The 17123-nt window shown below is 39.3% G+C and overlaps 1 protein-coding gene across 1 annotated transcript in view; it reads right to left on the bottom strand.

The window, feature by feature from the left end:
• Window positions 1–564: 564 nt before the first annotated feature.
• The window catches only part of CMTM6 (CKLF like MARVEL transmembrane domain containing 6), a 44599-nt gene continuing 28040 nt past the window's right edge, over window positions 565–17123 (bottom strand). The window contains exons 3-4 of the mRNA XM_059077425.2: window positions 6226–6324; window positions 565–3494 (exon numbers count right to left, since the gene is read on the bottom strand). Of these exons, the coding sequence (XP_058933408.1) occupies window positions 3372–3494; window positions 6226–6324 (222 nt within the window). The 3' untranslated portion in view covers window positions 565–3371. The remainder of the gene's footprint in view (window positions 3495–6225; window positions 6325–17123) is intronic.

The following is a 17123-nucleotide window of genomic DNA, read 5'->3' as shown; positions in this document are numbered from 1 at the left end:
GCAGTTGATTACACATTGATAAAATCACGCTCTTTGTCAAAACAAAACACAAAACTCTGAAGAATGTACAAATTCCAGTGAGTTCTTGATGACTATAAAGACCTTGTTATTCTGTACGTCTGGAGGCAGGAATTTTGCAAACTACACAAATAGTTGTAGCTTTACCGGAACCACCTCAGTTTTGCTTCACACTTTCCCAATCGTTGAACAGCTTGAAAGAGAATGCACCTATTTTGTTTTTACAATTGTTGGCCACACTGAGAAATGTGATGGAGTCCAAATTTGCTTCTTTGGGAGTATTTAAAGGCATATTTAGTCCTTAACATTCCTTTGTAACTCTTCACACACAGCTCCCTAAAAATGTTTCAACGTGTATTCCAACATTCCAAGAAGAGGGACAGCCCATGGGTAGGAGTTGGATGTGTTTCTTTTCTGCCCCTGCCCCGTGCCCAGGCAGATCCAAAGTCCAGTATTCTTACCAAGGGTGTAGAGCCAACTCCTAGAACTCTGGAGAAAGCTTTCATTTAAACACCATGATTTTATAATAATTAAACAACTACAAAGGTGTGAACAATAAAGTGGGTTTATTTAAAAAGAAGACTACAAAATTTGACACAGAGATATAAAAGACTCAGGATTTAAAATTATTAAATACAAAAATGATTGGCTAAAAACAATGTAAAAATACATTTCCCAGTCCCCAAACAGAAGTCTAGCAATTATAAAATTTTTGTACTGTATGTGCATTTCCCTTATAATTTTTAAGAACCATTCTAAAGTCTATTTGTGTACAATATAAATTTACCATAAATGTTAATAAAAATTATTTTTACATTTGAGTTTACTGAGTGTGCCCTTTTCTGTTAAGTAACAGTATCTTTGGTTTCAAGTTCACCTTGAAAGTTTTATTTACCACAAAGATCTTTTTACTCCTAACTAACTCCTTCTACAATAGAAGACGGAGGCTAATCAGTCATGGGTCCTGTAAAAAGCAATGTGAAGAAAGGTTCTAGAGTGACCCAAAATACCAGTGAAGATACCACCTTTCGGTGGCCAGCTAAGAGGTCCATTCTGTGCCAATGAAACAAATGGAAGTGAAACCTCAGAACAAGCAGAGCTTAAGTTCCACGCCAACATGCTGTGGATGTGAGGCCAGCAGAGGACATTCCATCAAACTCAACAGCCTAGTGCATGAGTGGGAACCCTGAGGTAGCCCAGATGGTCTGCTCTGAATCCTAGCTGGGTGCAAGGACAACGGTGGCTCCCCTGGTGGCACAGTGGTTGAGAGTCCACCTCCCGATGCAGGGGACACGGGTTCGTGCCCCGGTATGGGAAGATCCCACATGCCGCGGAGTGGCTGGTTCCGTGAGCCATGGCCGCTGAGCCTGCGCATCCGGAGCCTGTGCTCCGCAATGGGAGAGGCCACAACAGTGAGAGGCCCGCATACCGGGGAAAAAAAAAGGACAACGGTAGAGCTGGATGTGAAATTTGAGAACCTGCCTATCATATGCTGCTTATCTTTGAACCCAAGATCCATCCTATTTCTCCTCTCTCAGACAGCACCCCTAGTAAATACAGCATCCAAGATTGGTTTCATTATCTCCCAAGCAGGTAGTGGTAACATCACCACTAGCACCAGCATCCAAGCTCTGATACAAATGGATAAGGTTCTGAGTCAGTAAGAGCAGAAGCTGTGTCCGGCCATCTGCATCTGAAAACCATCTACTACACACAATTGGCGGATGAGAAATTTTAAAAGGATGAGGTCATTAAACTGTCTCACTGGAAACATGATTCTACTCTTTCAGACAGAAAATCTACTATAGCCCAGGTGACTTTCACCAAAGTACTTAAGGATCTGATGCATGGGCTCATTGCCTGAGCCCTACAGTCTTGAGTCCAAAAAAATCTACCAGGAGGACAAGAAAGGTCTAGTCTGTGAACCACCTGGTCAGAAAGGCCCCGTTTAAAAAAAAAAAAAAAAAAGCGTCCACTTTAAGAAAGGTCTTACTCAAAGTGTCCTGGCTGGCTGGCTCTAAGCCTGCCAGCAACAGACAGTTCTTCCAAATTATCAGAACTGGGTATGAAGTGTCTTCTGAGAATGGTTTGACTACTCCCTTACACCATCAACAGTATTAAACTGGGCAGGAATCTCTGGATATTCACTTTCTTAAGAAGGTGTCCTTTGAAGAGAAACCAGAGCAATGCCTATGTGGGAACAAGAACCCTAAAGATCCTGCTATATACTCTATGCAATTAAAAGGGCCCAAGATTCTGGAGGATCTGCCATCAAGGAAGCCAGAGCCAGAGGCCCAGCTATGCCTGATGAAGTAGTACATGGACCATTCTGATAAGGATACAGAAAAGGGAGGCTCTCAAATCAAAAATCAAAGATTGGGGTTTTAAAAGAAGATTGGCTCCAAAGAAAATACTGAACAGAACCTGCAGAGCTGTATTATAACTTCAGTAGAAAGAAACATATGGCAAAAGGGAACAAACCATTTTCTATCTTCTAGTATGAACTCATCTCTTCAGGCATCTGGAAGTGGTTGAGGCGTACTTTTATAACTACTTTCACTGCATTGTGCAAAAGTGTATCTTATCTTTGGTCCTTAGTCATGATAGCAGTTTCTTCCATTTTTCTATCTTTCTATATAAAGATCTTTTTTTTACTTGATATTGACAACCAAAGTACAGTATAAACATGGGGTTACTGATGCTGTTGCTTTTGTAACATGTAAAATATCAACATCTCCCATACATTTTCTATTAGGCTATAAAAGGTTTCAGAAAGAGTTAATTATTATTATCCTAAAATGTTACAGTATAATTTTAAGGCTGAGTGAGATACAGTAAAGCCTGGGTTTTACATTTTAAGGAAAAAACCTAGACCAACATTTAAAATATTGATCTCTTAAATATACATTAAATTTTATCTAGTCATCAAAAAGCAAAGTTATAGTTAAACAAATTAATTTAAAAATGAAACCATTTCTAAATGGATAAACTTATGCTGTTTATACAGCTATAAAGCATAATTTGAAAGCTAAGCCTAGTAACAATGACAGAATAATTTATCATCAGTTGAGCTATGTTATTTAAAGAAACAATTGCCCTCACCTCCAAACAAAGCAAAACAAAACTTCATCTGACACAAGTTTCAACTGTTACCAAAAAAAAAATATTTTTTAAAACAAAAAGCCCTCTGGCCCAATTTGTGGGACTGACACACAGTCCAATCAATAATGATCAAACTGCCTTTCTGCCTTCCGCTCCAAAAGAAGTGGTTTAATAATGACAGACTCTACAAGAGCTTCTGCCAGGGCTCAGGCACCACGCAGTGGCGACGTAACACCTGTTCCCTAGAGTCTCTAAGCATTAAGTGGTTCATTAACAGTAGCCTCAGGTTTTCTCAGCCGGGGCTCCTTACGTTTTTCATAGACCATAATGAAAAAGTCAGACAGGAACACAAAACTTGCTAGAAATCCAAACACCTGAGGAGGGAAAAGGGGCAAAGATTATATGAGGAATGCTGCAATATACTCTCACATTTCCTACTTGGCTCTGATCGTGTTTTATACAAGCAAGACAATTCATCAATTTATCTTATACACATCATTCTTAACATTAGTGGTTAAAAAATTTTTAAGGTCATCAAAAAATGGAAAGAAGTGGGCTTCCCTGGTGGCACAGCGGTTGGGAGTCCGCCTGCCGATGCGGGGGACACGGGTTCGTGCGCCGGTCCGGGAAGGTCCCACGTGCCGCGGAGCGGTTGGGCCCATGGGCCGTGGCTGCTGAGCCTGCGCGTCCGGAGCCTGTGCTCCGCCACGGGAGAGGCTGCGGCCGTGGGAGGCCTGCGTACCGCAAAAAAAAAAAAAAAAAAAAAAAAGGAAAGAAGTTACAAAAAAAAATTCCAGAATAATGGCCATTAGTCAAGGTCTCACAAAATATTAATGTCCTGTCGTGTGTGTGTGTGTATGTGTGAGGTGCCAATCTATGAAGTTAAGGTTAATAGATGAAAAACAAAATCCTATAACATGATACAAAACACCAGATTGTTAGCAATGGTTTAGACTGACACACAGATGAGAAGAGCAGGCAGCCACGCCTAGGTAAAAATGGAAAAGGTTATTTGTATCAAAACAGAAATTCTATTTTGAAGATACTCATAGGTTAAATGATTCAATTACCTAAAAAATATTTTCCAGCTCACTGTCACACTGTAATGACACAGCAACATGATGCCACTACCTACTACCTCTTCCTTAAATGACTTCCTCATTGTACTCTTAAAACATCTAATCAAACATTCTGAGAATTCTGTCAAGAGACAGAAGACCATGGTGCAAATTTAGCTTCTTCACTAGAAAAACCCTTAAGGAAGAGGGCCAAAGAAGTGCTCTGTAAAAAGAGAAAATCGATGTAGGTTACGGCTGAAGTCCCAATTCTAAGGCTCCATCTCCATGAAGTTTAACATTTTGTTGTCGTTTGCTGCAGTCTCTTGCCCTTCACACCCCATCCCTCCATTCTGCCTCGTTTCACTGTAAAGCAAACAGAGCTCCTGTCCCCAACACATCCAACCAAAATGTAATTATCAATTCCAACCCTCGAAACCCAAGTCCCTTCTCCACTCTGGAGTCTGTAATTTGGCTTGATGGCATCTGTCCCCTTATTTGACTGGCAAATTTATTTGACACTTTAAAGGCAGATCAGATGCCATCTTGTCTACGAAGACATCTCTGACCACCTTAGAGAGCTCCGGTCCATCCAGGACCCTCTATGCATACAGCCCACATGATCTTCTAGCTCTTCTGCTCACATCACAATTTTTTTAAAAATGGGCTCCCTCACCCATTTAAGTCTATATAATTTTCATAATTTAAATAGTTGCAGAAGATAATTTCCAGCATATTATAAATACTGAGCTTTTAAACCACCAGTCACTCTTAAATATATCTAATGAGATCTGAATACTGTAACATTCTGACATTCCACCTAATTAAAACATAAATAAGCTTTTTTTTTTAATAGCTGGTAATTTTAGGACATGCTTTCTTTCCCCCCATGAACTCAACATTTCCTCAACTTTATTTTACTTCCTCCACAGGATTTTATAGTAATACATTTTTATACTAGAAAGTCTTTTACTGATTCACCCTATCATACTCTTTTGCAATAAAAATATGATTACAAACAAATTAAGCATAAGGCTTTTTTTCTCTTCAACTGGTTCATGTATCCATGACTAAATATTACTTATTGCTAGAATGCATCAAGGTTCAGCATTAATTTTATTGTTTTGTTTTTACACGTGTGAGTACTAAGAAACCGTGTTCACATAAACAGGTAGATATGTTATAGCCATCTAATTCTCTGAACTCCTTTGGAGTTGTTCTATCATAAAAAGCAGTTTTAATGATCTATTAGCTGACAGTTCAATTACAACTTCAATTTTCTTATGAACAAAGAGTTAACTGGAAGCCAGCTGACTAGTAAGAGGACTTGGTAACCAGTTGTTGTTCGTATTCACAGCACAAGTTCAATTAAGTCCATGATCCTTGATTTGCAATTCTGAAGTCCAAAAAGCAACAAAAACTCGAAGTTTCATGATTTACTTGACTCAAAATTGACACAAGGTAAAACTCTTTACAGTCTTTACCTATCTCTTTTACTGTGAATATTCAGATGCTTCAGAAAAATTAGTATGTTGGATTACAAGGTGCTGCCCACGCCCTCTGAAGGTGTGTAATAAAGTATATGCACAGTATTACTTTTCTAAAATGCATAGTATTCTGAATTCTAAAAAACATTTGGTCCCTCAAGGATTTCAGATAAAAACATTTACTTATCTATCTCTTATACTAGGCTGAACTTTGGGGTCATTTCTCCTGTCTATTCTCTACACCTAAAACAGCACCTGATATGTAGGTGTGTTTCTGCTGAACTAAAAAGGGGAGAAATATAATCAAGTCAATTTTACCACTTCCATTAGCAATAAAGTTCATATGTGGCTTCAATGGATTTTTGTTAACAAAACTCAGTCAAATTCTAAAGACAGGTTCTAGGTTTTTAAGGCTATCATATTTATTTGCTTTTAGGCCTCTAATCAAATTACACTAAAAAATAAAAGACAAACCACTCTCCCTCATTGTATAACCTGTCAAGTACTTTCCAAATTCCATATTTCTAAGCAAATAAAAATAAGCAAAGATAAAAGGTACTTACAATTGCAGCAAGTTCAGCTGTGGTATTGTCATGTGTCAAAGCGAAAAAGATGGATGCCACCAAAAACACCAATCCTGTTCCCACAGTAATATAAAAATCCTATACATATACATAAAACATAAGGAATACAGCATGGTTAGGGTGGCTGAAAACAAATGTTTTAATTTTAAAAAAACCTCAGTGACTTTTTTTTCTTGACTCAAACTTACATACTTCAACTTCTAACTTTTCAATAAGCCTGGTATTTGATAAATACCCTGTAAAGAGACACTCTGCACACTCTGGATAGGGGCATATCCAGAGAGTACATCACAAGATAATGTTTTAATAAAAATAGTTCTCCATTATTACTTATTTGTGGAATCTAAAAAGTAAACAAATGAGTAACAAAGACCCACAGACACAGAGAATAAACTAGTGACCAGTGGGGAAAGGGGAGAGGCAAGACAGGGGAAGGGGATTAAGAAGTACCAACTATCATGTATAAAATAAATAAGCAACAAGGATATATATTGTACAGCACAGGAAAATCTAGCTGTTATTTGGTAACTAACTTTAAATGGAGTATAATCTATAAAAATATTGAATTGCTGTTGTTTACCTGAAACTAATATAATATTGTAAAATCAATTATATTCTATTACAAATAAATAAAAACGAAATAAAATAAAAACAGTTCTCCAAAGGTCATGCATGTATGTGCTTATCTTTTTCTCTAGGATGTATTAATTTTAAAAAATATTTATTTATTTGGCCGCGCCGGGTCTTAGTTGCAGCACATGGGATCTTCGTTGCCGTGTGTGGGATCTTTAGTTGCCACATGTGGGATCTAGTTACCCGACCAGGGATCAAACCCGGGTCCCCTGCATTGGGAACATGGAGTCTTAGCCACTGGATTACCAGGGAAGTCCCCTCTCTAGGACATATTAAGATCAAAGCCAAAGGATTTATTAAATCCCACATTACTTCCAGCAAAGAACAGCATTTTTCTTCCCTTTCAACATAATCCATGCTAGGATGGCTTCTCTGAGAGTACTTCAGTGCTTTTAAAGCACTTTGGAAATGAGAGACTCAAAAGGATCACCCATCATTAACTAAAGACACTTAGGCTTTCTTGGAATAGCATGTTGTTTTCAATTGTGCCAAGTGGGTAATCCAACGTGAGCTTGTATGATGAGATTATCTACTACATAAAAGCATCCACATCTCATCATAATGCAGCTTACAGCAATGGAATTCTTCATGGTTTCCAAATGCTCTCTCAGGCGTCACCTCATGAGGCTCGTTCTCAAATGCCAACTGAAAACAGTGCTTGACATACATACTTGATTCAGAGGAGAAACTGGAAAAATGATAGCCACTCCAGAGTGTTTTAAGTCTGATACTTTTTGAGTTTTCTGAAGTGCAATCTCCACTAAACCTAATATCAGTAAAACTACCCAAAACAGAGTTCACTATTTTGTTGGTTCACTTAACACTTATAAGAAATTTCAGAGATTTCCTCTTTGCTTCTAAAAGAGGTGTTTTTCTGCAGCACTTTCTCTTTTTTTCTATTCCTTTGAACTGAATATTATTTAAATCTGTTACATATAAATATAAAACTATTTACTAATACTTGGAGTACACTCACGGAGGTATTTAAACAAGACAATCATTTTGAGACAGAATAATGTAGTATTCAATAAACATGGGTTCTAGAGCGAGACAACCTGAGTTCACATTCCAGTAATATTACTTCTTAGCTACATGATTGAATTAGTTACCTAACATCTATGTGCCTTTGTTTCTTCATCTGCAAAATGAGAGTAGTAACAATATCGTATTCATAGGGGATTATATAAATTAGAGTTAATCCATGGAAAGTGCTCAGATCAGTGCCAGGAACACAATAAATGTTCCATAAACGTTGGCTATTGTTATTCTTGATACAATGGGACCCGCAGGAGCATGGGATAGAAAAGATTCTCTTTCCAGAAAGGTTACTGTTCCTCCCTAGACACTACCACCACCACACGGCTCAAAACATTTTCTCTAAAACAGAAAACTCCTTACATAAAGATTTTTTTAAATTTAAGTATATTAATAAGCAGACAGTAAGAGTAATTTTTAAACCATTCAAACAAACATGACTTCCTTATGGTGTTAGGTGAAAAGTAGAACATACATACTCTACAATTACAACTATGTTTAAAACTTTCTATAAGACCCAAAAGACATACAGTAAAATATTTACAAAAGCTATTTTAGGATGAAATGACTAATTTTTCTTTTTTTCTCAGTATTTTAAAATTAGTATTTACTCTAAAATAACTTTTAAATGCTCAAGTTTGATGTAATAAGTGCTTTACATTTTGCTTAGTTTGACCATTATACTAAACTGGAAAATATTATATTGTTTCTTGTCAAAAAGATCAATGTTCTTAAACAATACAGATGCAGCACTAAAAAACTATAAACATTTCTAAAAATATTTTTATGGAAACTAGTGCTATTTTGCTGTTGAGATAAGAAACGAAAAAAATATTTTCAATCTTTAATGTTTAAAATATAAATTTACACATTCAAGCTACACATCAACCAGCTCAGATGCCAGTGAATTTTTCCCTTGTCCAAATCTTATCACATACTAATCTGTAAAAAGGAAGACTTTTCAAAGATTAAAAATATAATAAAAATTCTAAGATATTCTCTGCATCCTCTTCTTAATACGTATTTCATAAAACAAATGGGTTCTGTTGTCACTGCTATACAAAGACTCTTGTGGTGACGATATTTGCCATGATAGCATCTAAAGTTACTAGGGCAGTAGTTCTAGCAGCATTCTGCCTAGGCCACATGATAAGACTGCAGAGTGTGAGAACTTTCCTGGGTTCAAATCTGTTTATTTTTACCCTCACTGTGTAACTTTGGACAAGTTACTTAACCACTCTCAACCTAAGTTTCTTCAACAGAAAAACGGAGCACTGAGGTGTGAAGATTCTAAATCACAGCACATAAAGTGCCTGGCACACAGTAAACACTGACAGCAGCTATTATCGGGTAAGATAATGGGAACTGTCATATATTGGCCATACCAAGAACTGCATGTATGTGTTCATCAAAGGCTTAATGGATTTGATTCAGACTCTACCTGTTTTTCAAAGTTATTTTTTTTAGCTGTTTGGTATCAACTTTTTGTTGTTTAATTTTTCAAACTTAAACGAATCATTATATATATACATATTTTTTATTAAAGTACAGTTGATTTACAAAACTGTGTTAGCTTCAGGTGTACAGCAAAGTGATTCAGTTATATTTTTTCAGATTATATTCATTATAGGTTATTACAAGATATTGAATATTGTTCCTTGTGCTACAAAGTAAATCCTTTTTGCTTATCTATTTTATGTATAGTAGTTTGTATCTGTTAATCCCACACCCCTAATTTGTCCCCTCCTCCCTTCCCTCTCCACTTTGGTAACCATAAGTTTGTTTTCTATGTCTGTTAAGTCTGTTTCTGTTTTGTATACAGATTCTTTTGTATTATTTTTAAGATTCCACATATAAGTGATATCATATAGTATTTGTCTTTCTCTGACTTACTTCACTAAGTTTAATATTCTCTAGGTCCAGTAACTAACGTGTTACTGCAAATGGCAATATTTCATGCTTATAGAATTAAAAGAAGGGAACAGGAGCTCCAATCAAGACAGCAGAGGAGAAGGACGTGGAACTCACCTCCTCCCACAAATACACCAAAAATACCCCTACAAATGGAACAGTTCTCACAGAACACCTACTGAACACCAGCAGAAGACCTCAAACACCTGAAAGGACAGGAAAAATCTCCATGTGACCAGGTACGACATAAGGGGGAAAAAAAAGGGAAAGCAGAACGGGATCTGTGGCCATGGGAGGGAGCTGGAAAAAGGAAAGGTTCCTGCACCCTGGGATGCCCCCTCACTGGCAGGGAGATCAACCAGAACAGAAAGGGAGCTTCAGAGGCACAGAGGAGAGTGCAACAACTGGTCTGTGGCAGGCAGAACAGAGACCTGCACAGACAGCCCTGCCACCACCCTGTGCATCCCAGCCTGAGACGCACATCTGCTGGTACGGGCAGGGGCTGGGTGCTGAAACTCAAGAGTTTAGAGGACAGAACAGGGAGAGGGCTGCTGTTGGCTGTGTGGAAACAGCCTGAAGGGGCTGGAATGTGATGTGGTCGCAACCGGGGATGTTTGCAGAAGAAGCCCAGGCACGTCACAGAAGTGAAGTGCCATCGTTAAGTGGCGCACGAGGAGGCAATGGAGGCCGCCATAGCAGCCTCTTTCTCACGTGCCAGCCCCCACCTTGGCAGACTCCAGGCGAGCGCACCCCTGCCACCGCCTTGGGGGCTCCTGCCTTGACAGGCTCCGGCGAACCAGCCGCTGCCTTGGCGGGCTCCAGGAGCAAACACCAGTGGGTTGCCCACACACAGAGGCAGAGCTGAAACCACAGCTGGACCCCAGCGTCCATGCAACTTAGGAGGTAGGGCTGAAATCTCTCTCTGCAGCTGTGCAAGCCGCAGACTTACACCTCCGCTGCCAGCCATGTAAATTCAGCACCTGCAGGACATCTAAGGGACAACAGGTCCTCCCATGGCTGGGACAGATCTGGCCTTAGCAGCTGTGGGCTTTGTGGGCACATGCATGTGGGGACTGGGCCGGGCCAGGGTCTGAGCTGCCTCCATAGCCCCCACAGCAGGTCCAGGCACACAACTACTGTAGTCCTAGAACCTGACTTCAACGGATCTGCACTGGTGGCCTTGTGAAAACAAGGTCAGAGGGACACCAGGGCTGACTGATGGCATTCCCAAGGTTGAGACAGGGGCAAGGGCAGTGCCAACAACAGTGTGCTTTGTGAGCCTGCACAATGGGTGACAGGTGAGCACACTCACCTGTGAACAGCTCTAGCAGAGGAATAGTCAGTGGCTCCTCTCCCAATGGGAGCACGCCAATACCACCTACCTTGCACCATTACTCAGAAATGCATCTGGGGACTTCTACTCCAACAACTAGGGAACAAACCCAGCCTCTGATAGAGCGGTGAAAACCAAAGAGCAAGGAGGAGGCCCCACTCAATATCCAGTGCAGGTTCTGGTCACCACAACACCAGTCACACCTCCTAGCAAGGGGATAACAACAGCTAGCATACACTGAGGAAAGAGGTGGCAGGCATCCGAGCTAAAAACAGCCCTCACACCAAAAAATATCAAACCCACAAAGGCTACACAGGAACACTCCCACATAAAAACAGCCCTCTAAACCACAGTAGATAATTGTTTGTCCTCAACTCATAAAGCAAGAGAAATATAAGTAAAATGAAAAAGCAGAGGAACCACTCCCAATTAAAAGATCAAGAGAATTCCCCTGAAAGAACAAACAACAAAACAGACCTCTTCAGTCTTAATAGACATCAAGTTCAAAAAGGAGATAATGAAAACACTGAAGAAGTTAAGGAGTATTGACAGAAATGCAGATTACTATAAAAAGAAACTAGAAACTATAAAAAGGAACCAAGAAAAATTAGAGAACTCATTCACTGAGATGAAAGTTGAGCTAACGGCAATGAACAGTAGAACAAATAATGCAGAAGAACAAGTGACCTGGAAGATAGAATAATGGAAATAACCCAATCAGAAGAGCAGACAGAAAGGCAAATGAAAAAAAAAAATGAAAGCAACATAAGAGACCTGTGGGATAATACAAAGCATGCCAATCTACGCATAACTGGGATCCTAGAAGGAGAAGAAATAGAAAAGGGAATTGAAGATGTTATGGCTCAAAACTTCCCAAACCTAAAGAAGATAATAGATATCCCAGTACAGGAAGCACAGAGGGTCCAAAACAAGATAAACCCAAACAGACCTACACCAAGACATATATCTCTACAGAAATGTTGCAGGCCAGGGACTTCCCTGGTGGTCCAATGGTAAAGAATCTGCCTTCCAATGCAGGGGACACAGGTTCAATCCCAGGATGGGGAACTAAGATCCCACATGCTGTGGGGCAACTAAGTCCACGCCAACTACTGAGCCCGTGCACCTCAACTAGAGAGAGAAAACTTGCACACCACAACTAGAAAGAAGCCCATGCACTGCAATGAAGAGCCCACACGCTACAACAAAAGAAGATCCTGCATGCCACAATGAAGATCCCACATGCCAAAACGAAGACCCCACACACTACAACAAAAGAAGATCCTGCATGCCACAACGAAGATCCCACATGCCACAATGAAGACCCAATGTAGCCCCCCCCCCAAAAAAAAAGGTGCCTATGGAAAAAAAACAAAGAAATGTTGCAGGCCAGAAGGAAGTGGCAAGATACATTCAAAGTCCTGGGAGGGAAAAATCTGCAACCTAGGATACTCTACCTAGCAAGAGTATCATTTAGAATAGAAGGAGAGATAAAGAATTTCTCAGACAAGCAAAAACTAAAAGAATACAGCAATACCAAACCCATCCTAAGGGAAATACTGAAAGGTCTTCTCTAAATAGAAAAGAAGAATCTATAGAAAAGAGAAAATCCTAATCAGAAAGTAAATCACTTAAGTAAGCTCGTATACACATTTAAAAAAAGGAAAATTTCTGTGTAAGTGATGATAACCACAATGAACAGCAAAAGGAAGAACATGAAGATGTAAAAGAAGACATCAAAATCATCAAATGTGGGGGAGGACAGTAAGAAAATGTAATGTTTTTTTCCTAGAATGTGTTCGAACCTATATGATTACCAGTCTAAAGCAAGTGGGAAGGGTTAATATACTTGAAAAACAGGGCAACCACAAATCAAAAACACACAATAGGTTCACAAACACCAAAAAGAAGAGAACATAAGCATGATACCAAAGAAAGTCTTCAAACCACAAAACGAAAAAGAAAAAGGGACAAAGAAGAAATATAAAATCAATGGGAAAACAAGGTTTAAAATGGCAATAAATACGTATCTATCAATAATTACTTTAAATGTCAATGGACTAAATACTCCAATCAAAAGACACAGAGTGGCAGACTGGATGAAACAAGAGCCTACATACACTATGTTGCTTACAAGAGACCAACTTTAGGGACTTCCCTGGTGGCGCAGTGGTTAAGAATCTGCCTGCCAATGCAGGGGACCTGGGTTCGAGCCCTGGTCCAGGAAGATCCCAGATGCTGCAGAGCAACTAAGCCTGTGCGCCACAACTACTGAGCCTATGCTCTAGAGCCTGCAAGCCACAACTACTGAGCCTGTGTGCCACAACAACTGAAGCCCATGTGCCTAGAGCCTGTGCTCTGCAACCAAAGACTGCAATGAGAAGCCCACGCACCGCAACAAGGAGTAGCCCCTGCTTGCTGCAACTAGAGAAAGCCTGTGCACAGCAACGAAGACCCAACGCAGCCAAAATAAATAAATAAATTTTTTTTTTTTTTTTTTAAAAAGACCCACTTTAGGGCAAAGGCCACACATAGATTTAGAGTGAGGAGTTGGAAAAAGATGTTTCATGCAAACGAAAATGACAAGAAAGTGGGGGGGTCGCAATACTCATATCAGACAATATAGACTTTAAAACAAAGGCTATAAAGAAAGATAAAGAACACTATATAATGATAACAGGATCAACACAAGGAGAGGATATTACACTTGTCAACATATATGTACCCAATATAGGAGCACCCAAATACATAAAACAAACACACACATAAAGGGAGAAACTGACAGGAGTACAGTAATAGTAGATTTTAACACCCCACTCACATCAATGGACAGATCTTCTACATAGAAAATCAATAAGGCAACAGAGATCCTAAGTGATACAATAGAAGAGTTAGACTTAGTTGATATTTTCAGGACATTACACCCCCCAAAAGCAGAATACACATTCTTTTCAAGTGCACATGGAACGTTCTCTAGGATTGACCACATATTAGGGCACAAAACAAGCCTCAACAAATTTAAGGGTATAGGAGTTATTTCAAGCATCGCTTCTGACCACAACAGCATGAAACCAGAAATCAACAACAGAAAAAGAAACAAGAAAAAAAAACAATTACATGGAGACCAATGGGTCAATGGTGAAATCAAAGAAGAAATTAAAAAACACATTGAGGCAAATGACAATGAAAACACAACCATACAAAATGTATGGGGAAATTCCCTAGTGGTCCAGTGATTAGGACTCTGAGCTCTCACTGGTGAGGGTCCGGGTTCAATCCCTGATCAGGGAAGTAAGATCCCACAAGTCGTGCAGCACAGCCAAAAAAGATAAAAATCTATGGGATGCAACAAAAGCAGTTCTTAGAAGGAAGTTCATAGTGACACAGGCCTTCTTTAAGAAACAAGAAAAATCTCAAGTAACTTAACCCACCACCTAAAATAATCAGAAAAAGAAGCACAAACAAAACCTAAAGTCAGCAGAAGAAAGGAGATAATAATGATCAGAGAGGAAATAAATAAAATAGAGATTAAAAAATAGAAGAAAAAAATCAATAAAACCAAGAGCTGGTTCTTTGAAAGGGTAAACAGAATTGACAAGCCTCTGGCCAGGTGCACCAGGAAAAGAGACAAGACCCAAATAAGCAAAATAAGAAATGAAAGGGGTAAAATCACAACGGATACTGCAGAAATACAAAAAAACATAAGAGAATACTATGAACAATTATAATGCCAACATATTTGACAATCTAGAAGAAATGGACAACTTTCTAGAAACATACAGCCCACCAAGATTGAATCAAGAAGAAATAATCTGAACAGACCAATCACTAGAAGTGAAACAGAATCTATAGTAAAAAACAAACAAACAAACAAACAAAACCCCCTACAGGGACTTCCCTGGCTGTCCAGTGGTTAAGACTCCATGCTTCCAATGCAAGGCGCAAGAGCTTGATCCCTGGTCAGGGAACTAAGATCCCATATGCTGCATGGTGTGGTAAAAGAAAAACAAAGAAAACCCCCAAAACTCCCTACAAACAAAAGTCCAGGACTGGATGACTTCACAGGCAAATTCTACCAAACATACAAAGAAGAACTTCTACCAATTCTTCTCAAACTCTTCCAAAAGATTGAAGATGAGGGAACACTCCCAAAGACATTCTATGAAGCCACCATCACTCTGATACCAAAATCAAACAAAGATACCACCAAGAAAGAAAATTATAGGCCAATATCTTTGATATAGAAGCAAAAATTATCAACAAAATATTAGCAAACTAAATCCAGCAACACATAAAAAAGATCATACACCATGACCAAGTGGGATTCATTCCAAGTTCACAAGGATGGTTCAACATATGCATATCAATGTAATACACATTAACAAAAGTCAAAAACCACATGGTCGGGCTTCCCTGGTGGAGCAGTGGTTAAGAATCTGCCTGCCAACGCAGGGGACACAGGTTCTATCCCTGGTCCAGGAAGATCACACATGCTGCAGGGCAACTAAGCCCGTGTGCCACAACTACTGGGCCTATGCTCTAGAGCCCGTGAGCCACAACTACTAAGCCATCATGCTACAACTACTGAAGCCCACGCACCTAGAGCCTGTGCTCCACAACAAAAGAAGCCACTGCAATGAGAAGCCTGTGCACCACAACTAAGAGTAGCCCCCACTCACTGCAACTAGAGAAAGCCCACGTGCAGCAGGCTTTACAATATAGCCAAAGATAAATAAAATAAATAAATTTTAAAAAAGAAAAAAAGTAACATGATCATCTCAATAGATGAGAAAAAGCATTTGACAAAATTCAACATCCATTCACGATAAAAACTCTTACCAAAGTGGGTATACAAGGAACATATCTCAACATAATAAAAGCTGTTTATGACAAACCCACAGCCAATATAATAGCCAACAGTGAAAAGCTGAAAGTCTTCCCGCTAAAATCTGGAACAAGGATGCCCACTCTCATTACTTTTATTCAACACAGTATTGGGAAGTCCTAGCCACAGCAATCAGACAAGAAAAAGAAATAAAAGGTATCCAAACTGGAAGGAAAGAGATAAAATTTTCACTATATGTAGGCGACATGATACTGAACATAGAAAACCCTAAGGACTCCACACAAAAACTACTAGATCTAGGGCTTCCCTGGTGGCACAGTGGTTGAGAGTCTGCCTGCCGATGCAGGGGACACGGGTTCGTGCCCTGGTCCTGGAAGTTCCCACATGCCGCAGAGTGGCTAGGCCCATAAGCCATGGCCGCTGAGCCTGCGCGTCCGGAGCCTGTGCTCCGCAATGGGAGAGGCCACAACAGTCAGAGGCCTGCATACCGCAAAAAAAATTTTTTTTAATTAAAAAAAAACCCTACTAGATCTAATACATGAATTCAGCAAAGTAGCAGGATACAAAATTAATATTTAGAAAACAGTTGCATTTCTTTACACTAACAATGAAATACCAGACAGGGGATGTAAAAAAACAATACCTTTTAAAATAGCACCACCACCAACAACAACTACAAGAAACCCCTAGGAATAAACCAGATTAAGGAAGTGACAGACTTACATGCTGAGAACTATAAAACATTAATAAAGGAAATTAAAGAGGATTCAAGGAAATGGAAAGATATCCCATGCTCTTGGATTGGGAGAATACTGTTAAAATGGCCATGCTACCCAAAGCAATCTACAGATTTAATGCAATCGCTACAAAATTATCCATGACATTTTTCACAGAACTAGGACAAATAATCCTAAAATTTACATGGAACCATAAAAGACCCAGAATTGCCAAAGCAATCCTTAGGAAAAAGAACAAAGCAGGAGGTATAATCCTCCTAGACTTCAGACAATACTACAAAGCTACAATAATCAAAACAACATGGTTTTGGCCCCAAAACATACAGATCAATGGAACAAAGTGGAGAGCCCAGAAATAAACCCAAACGCCTATGGACAATTA

This window comes from Kogia breviceps, chromosome 10 (assembly GCF_026419965.1).
Source record: "Kogia breviceps isolate mKogBre1 chromosome 10, mKogBre1 haplotype 1, whole genome shotgun sequence".
In the NCBI taxonomy this organism is placed as follows: Eukaryota; Metazoa; Chordata; class Mammalia; order Artiodactyla; family Physeteridae; genus Kogia; species Kogia breviceps.
The sequence above is the reverse complement of the archived record's forward strand: the minus strand, read 5'-3'. Positions and strand labels throughout refer to the sequence as shown.